Below are 15,316 nucleotides of genomic sequence, written 5' to 3' on the forward strand. Positions count from 1 at the left end.
AGAGAAAAGACGTAGCGGATATAATGACTGATGTGTTACTCGCAGTCTTGCCAACCTCTGGTTATTTCCAAGGAAAGCTGAAACAGATTTTGTGATGTGTTGCTCCCTGTAATGCTGAGTGAAAAGGGGCTTAGGAGGAAATGGAAAAAAAAAAGTGAAAAAACTGGAATAAGTCAGGGTGAAAGCTTCTTTATCCCAGAATGGAAACAGCACAGTTGTTGCATTCTTGTTACCTTACCCAGCTTTAATTAATAATTCAACCCACCTCTCTCCTCCTGATTGCCTTTCCTTTATGTATTGTCACCTCCCAAACAAACCAGAGTAAACAAATAAAGAAATACAATTTCAGCACAAGCAGTTCTCAGTACTGACTGACTTGTTCTCCAAACACTGTCTGCGTACATGATAGCAATAAAAAGCAAAAACAAAAAAAAAAAAAATGCTGTTTCTGACGGACGCAGGGAGGGTGGTATCAGCGTCTCAAACGGCGCATTTGTGTTTGCGTGTTTCGCCGTGATAAGCTCATGGCCTTTGAAGTAAGGCTGTCCAAGATATGTCACTCTCATCTCTCCCCCTCTGTCTCTCTCTCCTCCTCGCTGCGCATCCAAGAATTAATTTGCAGTGGCAACAGGCCAGGGGAGGAGAGAAAAGAGGCAGGGGGAAAAAAAGAGACACATTCATCATTTGTTCAGTAAATGCTCGCCCTGTGACCGCACCGTGACATTGTTTTCTTTATTTGGTTCATTCGGGCCAGCAGCTGATAATTTATACGAGCTACCTCTTTAATAATGAGCCTTTGCCTTTCCAAGGTGGGGCGTGCTGTTGTCTGTACACCCACACACACACGCCCCCACACACACAGACATTGCGTCAACACTGAGGTCTCGACCGCTCTCTGTCAAACTCAACATATATACACGCATTCATGGCATTGATGGAGTATCCCCGCCTCCTCCTGCTGCTTGTTTGTTGTGTGTGTGGTGCCGGTTTCATCCTTGAAATTCCTTTCGTTTTTACCCACACTCCTCTGTTTACCTTGAACGTAGCACCGGGTTGCTCCTCGAGGCCCTGCACCTCTCTGTTCTTGACAAATTGATCTAGTTTAGTACCAGTAGCATCACTGCTCTCAGCTGGACGCAATACACACACACACGCATTCACGAACGCCTTCGCACCTACACACGCGCCGCTGGGCCACACAATGCGCGAGCGTGTTCTGCTTGGCTGCTCATGTGTGTCAGCTGAGCTGGAACATCAAGGGGCTGTGGGGAGCGGTGGGGGTGGAGGGTTCGAAGGGAAAGAGAGTCGGACAAGTTGAAGAGAGTGAGAGAGTGGGATGGGACCTGGACAGATGGATGTAGAGCAGTGAAGGGAAACAAAAGAGAAATGCGATTGTTTCCCAAAGCTCCGAGGAGGGTCGCGGCAGCGCCAAATCAGATACGGCGATGGGAGTGAAACGACATGTCGATGCAAATACAGGTGCTGAAAACACTCATCACATACAAATTTGTCCTCACTTGTTCTCATCTCTGCAGCCGTCCAGATAAAAATGGTGGGAAGCATAAAGACAATCGCTCGCAAAAAAGCAGTTAAACTTTGGTGTGAGAGCGCACCCTTCTTTCCTGAACAGACTCTCTCTGCTATCCCCCCAACATGTAGAGTCACAAGGAACCTACTCACTAATGCAGAGGATCTATTTACCATAAATACAAGCAAAGTTTTGGTTGAGTATAAAGAACAGCTGGGTTGACTTTTTGACTTAGAAAGAAATGATGCCTGTTCCCAGGCAACCTTATTCTTCAGGTTGCTTTTCGAAAACAGCAAAATGTATTATATTCTTCCAAACAGAAGAATATACTTTGATATACTTTGATTGTTCTAATAGTCTGAAGTGAAATCTACCAATCTGAAAATCGTTGCCCTTTTGGCCATGTCTTTTTTGTAAGCCTTTAGCCTGGTGAGCCACTAGCCTAAGTTGTCCTACAAGACAACTTTTTGGATATCACAATTCTAAACCTAGATACAACATCAGATATTTGCTATGTGTAGCAAATGTTTTATTGTGTCGTTTTTTCACAGCCCTGTCATCCTAAGAATACTAACCAAAGCAAATCTTAAAAACAACAAAACATGATCACCAGGTTGCTGGATCAGTAAACAATCCCACAACTTGTGAAGCAAGTATTAAGCTACATAGTTTCTAAATTCCTGTATTAACAGAATGTGCTGCATTGATCATGCTAGCTTGTACATAGATAGGAGGATTGAATGGAAATTTAGTTTTGGCTTTAATAAATGTGTTCCACTACTTAAATCTATCATAAAATAACACTATATTGCAGACAGGTGACTCAACCGGTGTCTTTACCGCACATTGCTGAAGTACGATAAAATAGAATTGGTATTAGACTTTTGTCAGTAATAACTTTAACATCTCTGGAAATGTTTTTGGCTTTGCTCTTGTGCAGCGAACATTTGTTTGCCTCAAAGCCTCAACCATGTTTTTCAAATCACAACGTTACAATTCATGACAGCTAAAATTAAAAGTCCTCACTTCAATTTTTATGCCGCCTTAGTCACAGATTAACAAGCACTAAAATTCAGAGGAAGAGCATTCTGAGTGTGGTCAAAGTTGTTTTTGGCTCCAAAAAGAATAAACAGATGTAGCTCATGTTTTCTTTGACACCATTTAGAAAAAGGCTTGAAAAATAACATTGAAAATTACAGAGTTGTGTTTTCTCACATTGAATGCAGAATTATTTCTAAAAAAATCTTCCACTGTCAAAATCAGGCAATTAAACATTAATGAGTAAAAGTCTTTTCTTGCTAATAACCCATTTTACATTTGTAAAACAGGTGGCGATAAAGGAAGATTGTCGTCTTTTGCTAAAATATCCATGTCGTGTTGAAAGGGTCGCGGTGACTTCAGGTGAATGAAGTTTGCTCAGTTGTCATGGAGATAGATGATTGTTGACAGGCTTCTCTGAGAAGTTTCATTTCAGTTTTTGTTGTTAGCAGCCTCTCGGTGTTAACCAGCAGACATTAGCCAACTTAGTCTAGTTTTCTACTTAGTTTTATGTGAATATTTAAAGAAATCAGTTAGTTTTAAACTAATGTTCTGTAAAGTTATGAGTAACAGTTCCTTACTTAATACATATTCCCCACATTGATGTATTAGAAAATACTTTTACCAACCCTATCAGCTAAGTGTCACATATCTACCGACCACAGATACATTATTTCACTGTTTACTTAATCTTCTGCAAAGCAGCTCTGAAACCCTGGCAATAACCGACAACATGAGGGCAACATCTCTCATATCACCTTCAACACAATTTCTCTTTTCTTTTTTCACTTCTGTGTTAATGGAAATCGAAAGACACTGCACTTTGTCAAGAATTTAGCACTTGAACTTGTGTGACTCGTCCGTTGTGGGTGAAAGATTTGGAAACTGTTAGCGAGGTGATGCAAAATAAAACATTTTACTTCGACAGCTAGTACAAAGACCTATGACCATGCAACAGATTTCTGCACAGAAGCAAAAATAATAATAGTCTGTATGTTGTGTCCATCAATCACGAGAGCCTTGGTCTCAACCTGTGCCTACACAAACATAAGCCACTCTACTGTGTGTGTGTGTGTGTGTCATTAGCTTCACATTGGCCACTCCCAGCAGAATCTGCCTCGGGGAAGAATGGAGAGCCGCTGGTTTAGCGCACAGTCAGGCCTAGTTATGTCAGAAGCATTCTCAGGGGTAGCAAGGCGAGCCACGGTGGGACCGAAGAGAGAGAGAATGGCAAAGAAACCGCTAAAAAAAACACTTCAACAAGTAATTTAATACGGTCCTACATCACAAATGTCTGGGGTGATTCCAGCCGATTCCGATGCAAATCAGCTCATTTTGAGATTATCAGCAAAAGAGCTGTCATTTTCTTTAACACCTACTGAGGGATCTGCGTCACCTCGCTTCGTAATGGTTTGACTTAATGCCGAATTAAAGTCTCTTTTATGGACTCTGACCTGTACAATTTCTTGGTTCTTTTATAAGAAATAAAACTTCATTTTATGCTAAATTACGTACAGGTAATTTTTTTCCCACTGTTTGCCCAGAGGAGAAATATTGTGAAATTACAGTTGAAATAAAAGCAAAAGGTAAGTGACGAAAGGGATAAAAGAGATGGAAAGCAAAGGAACAAAAGCAGCAAAGAGAATTCTGAATTAGCCTGCCAACTGCTCCAAGTACATGTTATCATAGGAGGAGACAGGAAAGGGAAACTGTGTGTATTTGTGTTCTGCAAGAAGACCTGCAGGAGCTGTGCAAAAGAGCAGCTCAAGTCCATCATGTTTGTAAAAGATTAAAGGGGCATTACACTCACAGGTTCGTGTGGTGGTGCCACACCAGTCAAGAAAACCGGCAGAAAGACGTCTGTTCCCCGACTCTGTGTCTGACGAGAGCTGTTCAGGTACAGCTCTGTTCGAAGTGTGTGTGTGTGTGGGGGTGTGCGTGGGTGGGTGTGCGCGTGTGTGGTTTTTTCTGCTTGAATATTTAAAACCAAATCAACGCCTTTCGCAAGTATCTTCGAGTTATGAAATTTTATTTGTTTTGGAACAAACACCACGCCAATTCTACGTTCTCCAAAGGTCTGTGTGTTCAAAAACAAATCCTATTATTACTAAAGGAGCTGAGAAAGCATCTCAGAGGCCGAGAAGACAAACACATTTCAAGCTATTGTCAAGTGCTAACCTCTGAGAATTGTTTTAATGACGGTATCTAATTGCATTTTCTTCTTTGACTCCTGTCAACTTCTAGGCGGAAGAGGAATTTTAAAAAAAAGAACACAGTACAATGCCGCTCAAAACAAGTGTCACGAGAACTCTTAACATGTCAATGCATTATTCAGCCATTGTTTGAATCTTTTTCTTTTCCTTTCACAACACATTTCTTCATATGAGTAGGAGTATTTCATTCGTCAAGGTAATGGTTTCTGGACAGACAGCAATACAGCTAAATGACTGGAAAAAATCGTTAACACCTTGGAGGTTAGTTATTTGGTTGGGTGATTGATTGATAAAAGCAAAGTTCATAAAACGTTGAACCTTTCCTATTTTGCTTTGTTTTGCATTATTTTCTGGTAATTTAGCTGCTTTGCATCAGTCTAAACTTAGTTAAATGGATTCAACTGAGACAAACGTTGAAATACCTGTGTCCAGTTTGGACAGCTGGATTGAGGTGTTAGTGTTTGTCTCCAAAATATTGGAGTGTGGACTATAGCCAGACTGTTCAATCTTGACCTCATCTATGAGAAAACCCCAGAGGTCATCAGGTCTGCTTAGAGCTAACTTTACAAATCTATACTGTGCTGATGGGCTCTATTGGGAGAAAAGGTGCTTTTTCCAGGCAGATAGTTTGTGTACTAGACCAAATATTATGAGATCTAATGATTAAAAACCCCAGGATATTTTTCATCAAAGTACTATTTAGTTGATACCATATGACTTACTAGCGAAGGTGCAATCTGTTATTATGAGCTTTGGGTTTGAAGGTGTTAGTTTAAAATGCAGAAGTTGTGTCTATTCCTTAACTTCCTTAAACTAAAAGGTTGTTTCACAAATTTTAAATGTTTATTTGATCATCTGTAGTTCACAGTCTGAAGAAAATTATTCATCAGACTGTGCTTTAAAACATCAAACAGAGATGATTTAAAGCAGTTTGTAAAAACATCAAATAAGAATTTTTGGTTTTCCCTCAATATTTTGCTAAAATGTTGACTCTTTTGAACCCAACAGTAATAGCGAATATACGTGTGAAAGTTCATACTGCAGAGTAATGGATGTAGAATTGTTGCATTATTGTCCCTCTGGACTGGGTCCTGATGTCTACCTCTAACCATCACTGCCTAAACATTTAGCCATAGAAAGGTCATAATTGGTACTGATTGGTTATTTGGGACATCCAAATTCAAACTTTTAAGTTTCTGTTTTGATCGTTAGGACCAGTTGATTATTTTTATAGTTGTCCTGATAAGTGAACTGTGAAAAAGGCCTATTTCTATTTACAAGCATTTATTGCAAATGCACCAATACCCAACACCAGATTCACACAAGCACCACAGAAAATACAATTAACTTTCGAGAATTATAGAAGTTTGATCCAATTACATTCTGACCACTGCTAATAACAATTATTATTTCACCGCCAAGGTGTCGTTGCTCTTGGATACTTCTAGAAGTATTACTTTAAAGTGCTCAGTTTGGACTGTCTGAGCTTAATCTACCAAACCTTGGCACGGTTTTTCTCACCTGAGCCAACTATTGTTAGCTGTTAGCAAAACAGCTTTATAGAGGCGTGCTGTCACCGACCAGCTGTCTGGCTGTCACTCCATATGCAGGTTTGTGTGTGTGTGTGTGTGTCACTGGGGGCCAGCTTCCTGTTGTGAGAGCAGCGGTGCGACAAAAGAATGATGATTAATTTCACTCCTAGTAACCTGTCGCGCTGATGTGGCTCGGCCAAGCCGCACGGGGGTGTGTGTGTGTGTTTGAAAAATGTAGACTGTGTAGTCAGCAGGTGCGCTCTGATACCTTGGATGCCCTCCAGTCAGGGTCAGACAGACACATAAGCAGGGACTGTGCCATATATATATACTGCATATACCCCACCTACCTCCTCCTTCCCTCTGCCCCTTTTTCTCTGTCTGATGGTATTAAAATGAAATCCTTTTTTCGAAACCAAACCTTGCTTTCAAATGTGTTACCTCTCTATGTTTCTGTGTCATCGTCTCAGCAAAGGACAATAAAATCAATTTCATTAAGGATCACGAATACAATAAGGAGCAGTTAGCACACACTCATACACACACGCTATCTCTACCGTAGATTTCATTAAGAAGATGCCTCCTTCTCTTCCCTTTCAGCCCTCCATCTTAAAACAATGACTTGAATATTTAGGGCATATCTTTATTACTTGTCCTTAGGTGACTTTTGTCAATAGAAAATGCTCAAAACTGTTACCAGCTTCCATCCCCTTTTTCCACGTTTTTCTGACTTGTCCTTCGCATCTGTCCTCTTAAGTCCCTTTTTTCCAGTCATGTAATTAACTACATGTTGAACAGCTGAGGCTGGACGGGACACTGCTGTGTCTGGACAATCACACACACACACACACACTCCAGAGGGATGAGGTGGACGTCTGTGGAGGAGGCAGAGGGGGTAAAGGAAGGTCTAGAAATCAGGACAACAAGAAAAATCTTGGAATGGAAAGGTGAGCTTTGAAGTGAAGCAGTTCAGGATATCTTTAAAAAAGTTGCTCTGTGGAAAATGACAGAGAGAACACAGTTTGGAAAAGGGCTAGTAAACATGGGAATAAAACCTTGGATAGGAAAACTAAAAAAAACATCTTTGTGCCATAAAAAGACACAGCAATAAAAGGAGAAAGGTTAATTAAGCAACTAGTTGGTTGTTTTTTTTAAAAAAAAGTCTATGTGGTTCTGACAAAGTGGTGCAATTAATGGTGTGTGATTGTTTTCTGTCGGACTACCTGACCTAAAATTGTGACCGGTGTTTGAACCCAGACCGTTTTTAATTTGCTCCCTTTTATTGCCTTGTCCTCCACTGCACACACAATTCTAATACCCCTTCTGCCTCTACCTCTCCTTACTGTCCCCACAACCGTCCGAAAGGCCCCTCAGTAAATGAGGGCGCCTCTATTTCTGTTGGCATAATACGTTATGCTCTTTAATAAACCAACTTTACATTAGCCGTTTTTTTTCATTACCATTGGGCAGTTTCAGGACAAGTGCTTATTAATACCTGCCAGTCGTATAAATTGGGCTGATGGAAAAGGTCTCATGGAGGTGATATTCCAATGACACCTCTCATCTGTTTCTTAAATCTGACCAAACAGCAGCTGGGCGTTTTTCCTTTGGAGGTGGATCCAACCACTTTAATTGAACTCTAGTGTGTTTGCCTAGGCAGTCTGCTCTGTTTGGGGAGGTGTAAACTCTGCCCCACCTCCAAGCCTGCGTCTCAGTATGATTGAAGTGAACTCTGGTGCAGTTCGAATGCATCTGTGAACACCAAGCAGACCAGAGACCAGAACAAACCCATGTGTCTAGCACTAGCAGGAGAAATGAGAAGAGAAATCCAACAACCGCTAAAATTTGACAACTCTCCATTTTTGTTTATATTTATATTTATATGGTGGTGATGATGGGAGGAGTTCCTCCCTCTATCAGCAGTTTGGTTACCGCTCTGTCCGCCTCTGTCATTGTGACCTTGTCCTCTGTGCTTGCTGGCGGTGCTGGGGCATGGCAGCACCCCTAGAAAAAGTACTATACAAGTACAGACCATTTAACATTTCTTTTTTTTTTATCTGTCTATGTGTGATGAAATAAAAACATATTCCATATATCTTTGGTGTAAATGTAAGGAAAACCTAATTTTGGAAACTCCCGGAAAAATCTAGAGGTTGTTTTTCTCAATAAAACAAAAAGATTTGTGTTGCATGAAGCATGTTGGAATGAGTGAGTTTCCATCAGACTTGGTGTGTGCATAGTGTAGCATGATGATAGTTAACACTGTTATCATTGACACAACATTTGTGTATCATTTATGTAAATTTGGTAGTAGTGGCACCTCTATATGGTACAGAAATGTTGTCTCTTAAGTTCCATTGCTCATAACATGCTGCAGACCTGTTTCTTATATTATTGAAATGCAAAACAAATACCTGATAGTGTGCTGGCAATATACAGCCTTGCTCTATTATCAAATCTGTTGTGGATATTAGTCTTCAAAGTTGGAAACTGTTGGATTTATTAGGCAAAATATTTCTCAAGTGATGTTCTGAATATAATTGGATCTTATTCCATGAATGACTTCAGCAAAAACTGATTTTGCAGACACACTTCCTGAAACTTCTGTCCTGTATAACAGAATGAGCTCATGAGGAGTGTCCTCGCAAGAATAATGAGTGTTCAGCCGACCAAAAACGACAGCACTGAAAGACCTTTTGTCACGTCTGAATCACACTGGGTTGTGTTGGTGCAAATGTCACTCAAGTGATTGTTGTCAGTCAAGCCTGTGTCTCTAACTCAATGAGAGCACGCTAACCTTGAAGAATTAAGACAACACAAAGGTGAGGTGCAATATGACTCAAGCAGGATGTCTCTCCAAAGACAAAATATGGGACAAAATTTGGCAAGAAGTCACCTCTAACTTTTCTGCTGATTATAATTTTTCTACAGTGACATAGCCACGGGCTTGATCTGAAGGTTAGAGAACAACGAATGTGGGCTATGTGAAAAACCACATTTCTCAGCAGACTTTACACTACAGTTTGGAAACCATGTCTCAAAAGAGCAGCGTCTTTGCTTTGCATAGTGCTTCATCCTCCATTGAACTGACTGCTTTAAAATGCCATTTTCTTATTTTTTGTGTGTTGTAAAACTAATTGATTGATGGATAATTAGAATGCAAATAGCAGCAATTATGTTTGGCACACTCATCGGAGCAGCACCGCTGAGCGAAACCGAAATACGTCTGATTGTCCCGCTTCAAAGAGGTAAACTAATCAGTAAAAAGGCAGTGTTTTAATGACTCATAAGCTTTCAGTGACTTCAAAGCAGTAAGCTTTATGCTTCCTTTTTCCTGGGCTAATAATCATCATGGGAGCAGTTACAAAAGCATATTTAATAAGCACTTTTAAAGCAGGTAGTCAGTGTTTTTTATAGCAGAGTTGCTTTCATCTTTCAGACTGGTTAATACATTTCTGAAGGTGAAACTTACATTTAAAAAAAAAGTTCCACATGGCCCAGTGTTATCCTCCCTTTGTGCTTTATGGGCTTGAATTCAGTTTGCAGAGACCACACAAAGAACTTGTGGAATTCATTAAGCTTCTTCCGTTGTCATTTCAGCTCCTTTTAAGCAGATGGCATTTCAATACTGGAATGTGAAAGTGAACGTAATTAAGTCTCAACATAATAATTATGCATGGACCAATTGGGATAATAAAGGTGTACCAAGGTTCTAAAAGGTTAAGTTTCACAACCACCAAAGTTTTCCCTCAGTCCTCCATAAAACCACAGAAAAGGCCCATGAGTTTTCCACAACAGACGATCTAAGTGTGTAAAACACAGATAGTTTGGGGTGAAAACTAAAAGAACTTATGATTAGTTATCTTGATGGTGATTTGTTCTAAGTTGAAACAAATATGTTATATTGTTTTTCTACTAATGTGTCCAGCTGATTTTGAAAAACTTACATTCTCTGTTTAGAAAGTTTCACAAATCACAAACAGTATGAATTATTCTATACTAGTATAGAATAATTCAGTCAGATTTGACCAGTTCATATATCGCTTGTCAAACTATTGCAGCATTAAAAACTCCACTCAAATTTTCCTTTTTTTTCCCTTTTGCATATTAACAGTAAACGTTTCAGAAATATCAAATTATGTTTAAAAAAATCTATACATATAACCTTTAATAAACTGATAAAGTGAAGTCCAGTCGTATTAAAAACTGAAACCTGCTGGCTTAGTGAAAAAATTTAGCTATGAGCAGATGCTCTGTTGGCTTTTTTCAAGATGCCTCTATTTTAAACAATAAGTTATTGGTGAAACCTTTGTCATAGCTTTTATAACCAACAAAACTCAAGAACTACTTGAGCAAACTAGTAGCATCAATCAGCATAATGACAGATGAAGTCTCAGAATGACAGTAACTGGATACTTAGTATGAAAACTTTGACTCACTATCACCAGGTTTCATGACATATAATTGTTTTATTCCCCGTTTGATTGTTTTAAATTCTTTTTAATATCTTATAGCTGTCTATAGGGCCCTGTTGAAGACAAATGTCTGTTTTCTTCTGTTTGACAAATAGTTTTTCTTTTCTATTGTTGTGCTACAATGGTGTTTTATTCAAGCGCATCATACCAATTTCATACCAGCACATGCCCAAAGCAATGCAGCACAAGTCTCTTCATGATTTGATTACAAATTGCAATATTTCAGTTCAGGTGTTCCAAAGGGAGCAAGTACAAAACTGAGACTTCCTGAAGTTCTCTGGTGAAGCTGCCCGCTCTATAAGAAGCTTCCAGAGTGCAGAGGTCGGAGAAGGAGAGCAGCAACCTGCAGGCTAAAAGACGAGATGAAAATTCACAGTCACCTGCCTCGTACTACAGTCCCTTCTGTGCTAGCTGACCTGAATCCCCCTCCAAATGCCCTCTGCCCCGAGCTGTGGGGCAGAGCACGCTCTCTGTTTCCCCCTCTCTCTCCCTCATTCCATCACAGTCCGTCACTCATCATAAATGATACAGCAGCCCTCGGCATGTAGCAGTCTGAGAACAGCCACACAGTGTGTGTTTTTTCTCTTCTCTTTTCTCTATATGTGTGTTATTCCTGACAGTGAGGGAGAGAGAGAGAAAAATCATCAGAGCCATAAAGACAAAAGGCACAAAAGGTCACACTCACTTTACGTCAATAAAACTTTTCAGTGTGTTTGTGTGTCTTTATGTGGAAACAAGATGGAGGCGGGTGGGGTGGTCGCTAAAACAAATGACCTTTGGTTAGTAACAACTCCAATTCATTGACTTTTTATACGCGTGGGCTCACGCACAGACAGCAAGAAATGTACAAACCTGAATGTCTGGAATTACAGATTACAAAAGACGTATTGGATTCTGTAGTTGGTTTGCATTTATTCTAGAAATGCCACTCATTGGATGCACCTTCACTGCCCTTTATTCCTGCCCTGTATATGGACTTTGTGGAAGCTTACATTCATGTAGTGTTGTGAATAATATCCTATATGATAATATGACCAATATGACGCATATTTTCCTAATATCATGATTAGAGTTGTGAAAGTTCTTGCGTCTTGAAAATTGCTTCTCTTAAGAAAGAAGACCCATAATGAAAGCCTGGTGACTAATGAACTACCTGTTTAGAGGAAGATCAAAGAACTTGTCTTGTTTCTCACCCAAGCTAACCAAACCCAGAGCTGAAGCCTGAAAAAAAGGGATATAACTTAGAGAAAAACATAGAAGGCTGCTCACAAGTGATGGATGAGCAGATGGAGGCTGAGAAATAAGGAACAGAAACGTCCAAAGGAAACCAGGGGAAGATCTACTCAGTGCTTTTGGAACAGTGTGCCCTCATAACTCTGAGGTATTGCCAGTGGATTCAGCGTTGGCAAACACCTTCCAAAAATACATCATTTAGTTCTGTAGAGGTGCTGCACTCAGTTAATCAACCTAAAAGACTGGCTTACTGGAAACTCAGAAATTTACTGGGTTGTATAAAAATGCTGAAATATTTTGTGTTACTTTCGTGACTTTTACATGTTGAAAAGTAAAAGTAGTAACTACTCAGAAGAATGAAAAATGTCGTACAATTTGTTGTCTGATCACCAGCTAGAGGGTGGCGCAGTTGGCAGTAATATTGCCTTGTATCATAGAGTGACTGAATATGTTTTTGATCTCCAAAGTCATGAATAAAGTCAATAACAAAATGTTGAAACAAGAAATTATTCAGTAGAAAAACAATCAAGAAGTTACTGCCTTCATTAATCTGTATTTATGTAGAAAAAAAGACAAACTGGAAGCAGCTTTTTTGGCATAAATCAATGAGACAATCCAATGAAACTAAGCGTCATTAAACCTTGTTCCAGCCTCATGATTGTTTTGTTTTCCCCTCTTCTTTTCCAGATCCTGGTGAACTCCATTTCCCAGCCTGCCTTGTTGTATGAGAATGTGATGGTGAGCGATGGGAACCCCATCCTGAGAGATCTGCTCTTCAGTCCAGATCATCAGTTTTTGTACGCTCTCACTGATAAACAGGTAGGAGAGGCATATAGATCAGCACTCCAATGATCTACAGTGCAGCCAAGCAATGTTAGTCTATTATTCAGTCTATTGTTGCCAATGACAGCCCAGACTAAATAATGACTGAATATCAATGATCATCGATCTGTGTGGCAGTAACAGGGAATGGGTACAGATTCCCATCCATACAAATGTGTGTGCATGTGTCTTTCTGGCTTACATAAAGGTGTAAACACAATCTCTTTATCGAGATCCCCTCGCATGCTGCTTTACAGGCTTTTACAGCTACTGTGTTGAGTATGTAATAGAAGATACACAACTTCTTTTGCATATGTACAGCAGAATATAGGTGAGGCAGAATGAGAAAATGAAGATGGTGGAAGATTAAAAATATTCACTTGGGAAGCGAGCAATCGAGCTAATTACATCCATACAGTGGCACATGCACCTTGTGGGTACTTAGACAAACACACAGGCACATGTTACTCTTGTTATATTTTGAAAACTTTAATAATAGATCACATTTGTAGCTATTCTTGTTAACATTAAACATGTTAACATGTCAAATGGTTATAAGTTGAAAGTAATTATAACCCAAGTGCAAAAATTCCTAGCAATATCAAAGATATTGAGTCAATTTGTGTTATTTAATCTTTTGTTTAGACATAAAATGAATTGAAAATTTGGGCCGATATCGATAACCAATATTAATACTGCTGCTATGACCAGTAACTGATATTTATCATTATTACATGTATTATATGTATTTCACTACCCTGTTGGTGAAAAACTTAAAAAAAAAAAAACTTAAAAAAAAAAAGTTTTTCACCCTTAAATTTTCCCCTTGTAGTTGCCATGACGAGTAGATATTTACAAGTTAAGACTTTGTACTTGACAGATGACTCTTAAGGAGCACCTTTCCATTCAGAAATGACTTAATTTTATAAATGCAGTTTGTTTCATTTGGCCTCATTTTTCTCCATATCTGTCTGTATTTCCAACTCAACTTTGTGATAACCTTTCTGGTAAAATATAAGTGTCACATTTGAGTTTACTTTGATTGGCCCCTTTACTATTCCAATTCTTTCAGATATTGCTAAGATTCAAAGGAGCTAAAATGTAGGGAGTACAAAATACTTGGAACTTTTCAGTGTGATGCAGCCTGAAAAGGCACCAACACCATCTATGTTCAATTTGATCTGAGATTAAAACAACTAACTAGACCTATAGGTGCTCTAGAAAAGTAGAATTTAAGGCAGAATGACTGCAGGATGCAGAATGAATCATGTTGTCATGTCATATTGCATCAAGTCACATTTGCACTAATTATTAAAGAGGGTCAGCCTAGGGCCACACTCCTATGCAGAAAAGCAACTACAGACAAACACACAATATGGAAGAATGTACACATTCTTCCATATTCCTTCACTTACAAAAAAATAACTGGTTCATATGACAGGTATTAAAATATGCTTTAAAGCATATCATAGTTTTTAGTATTGTTATTATAACTTTGATGTGGCTTTACCTATGAAGTTCATTAAAGTAACTCACAGTTGATCAAGTTTACATGGGTTTCTGTATCCAGCGTAACTAACTCTACAGTGACATTCCAGATATTTTATCATGACAGGAAGTGTCTGTAGGACATTCTTGTGTCTCCATATCTCCTGTCACACTATTTTCTGGTTTTTTGAAAAGCCTGTTGTGTGGGTCTAAACTTGAGGAAGTGAAGGGGATTTTGTGAAACCATCCTTTCAGGTTTTTGAAGTACATGTGTCACGTTAAATGTGTTCCTGTTTTGACTAGTTGATCTGTATCTGGTTTAAAGGCGCAAATTGTCCTGCTGTGTCAGGACCGGTATGTTATCTTTGGCCTATCTCCTTTTAATGTTTCACACTCACATTCAAAGATGAAGACTGCATGTAGGAATTAATTGTTAATATGGGCATATACTGTAGATTGTTAGCTGAATTATTCATAAAGTTGGTCAAGTCATCAGTTTCACTTTCAGTTTTAAGCAACCTACATACTGAAGTTAGTGAATCTTTATCAGTGCAGAGATGAAGTAATTGGGTGTGAGTTGTAACATTTTATTAGCAGTTCTTTAAAGATTATGAGCAGTCTGGCTAATCCAGCAATTAAATTGTGCATGCTACAATATCGAATAAGTAGTAAGACAATGCTGGAGCATGAGTTTTCTATTGCATCTTGTGTTCCTACACAACTGAAGTGAAAGTGGTTCTATGGGGTATAAACATCAGTCTGACTTAGCAGATACAGCTGTAGTCTTTTTGGTTCTCCTGGAAATGTTTTTGTGTGGACTGGTTTGGTTAATGCCAACATGTTTACTCAGATTTAATGTAACTCAGTTGTAACATATTTCAGGAGGGACCTGAATCTGGACTCAGGTATAGCCCAGATCTAAAGCTACTGTGATTGGAGCCATGATCTGTCCGCTTACATAATTAATCATTTCTATCATAAATATTA

At 39.1% G+C, this 15,316-nt stretch overlaps 1 protein-coding gene across 2 annotated transcripts in view; it reads left to right on the forward strand.

The window, feature by feature from the left end:
• Positions 1 to 15,316, forward strand: part of LOC116723678 (plexin-A1-like) — a 279,486-nt gene that overhangs the window by 121,775 nt on the left and 142,395 nt on the right. For both annotated transcript variants that reach the window (XM_032568758.1, XM_032568767.1), the window contains exon 4: positions 12,707 to 12,838. In XM_032568758.1, the coding sequence (XP_032424649.1) occupies positions 12,707 to 12,838 (132 nt within the window). The remainder of the gene's footprint in view (positions 1 to 12,706; positions 12,839 to 15,316) is intronic.

This window comes from Xiphophorus hellerii, chromosome 1 (genome assembly GCF_003331165.1).
Source record: "Xiphophorus hellerii strain 12219 chromosome 1, Xiphophorus_hellerii-4.1, whole genome shotgun sequence".
Lineage (NCBI taxonomy): Eukaryota > Metazoa > Chordata > Actinopteri > Cyprinodontiformes > Poeciliidae > Xiphophorus > Xiphophorus hellerii.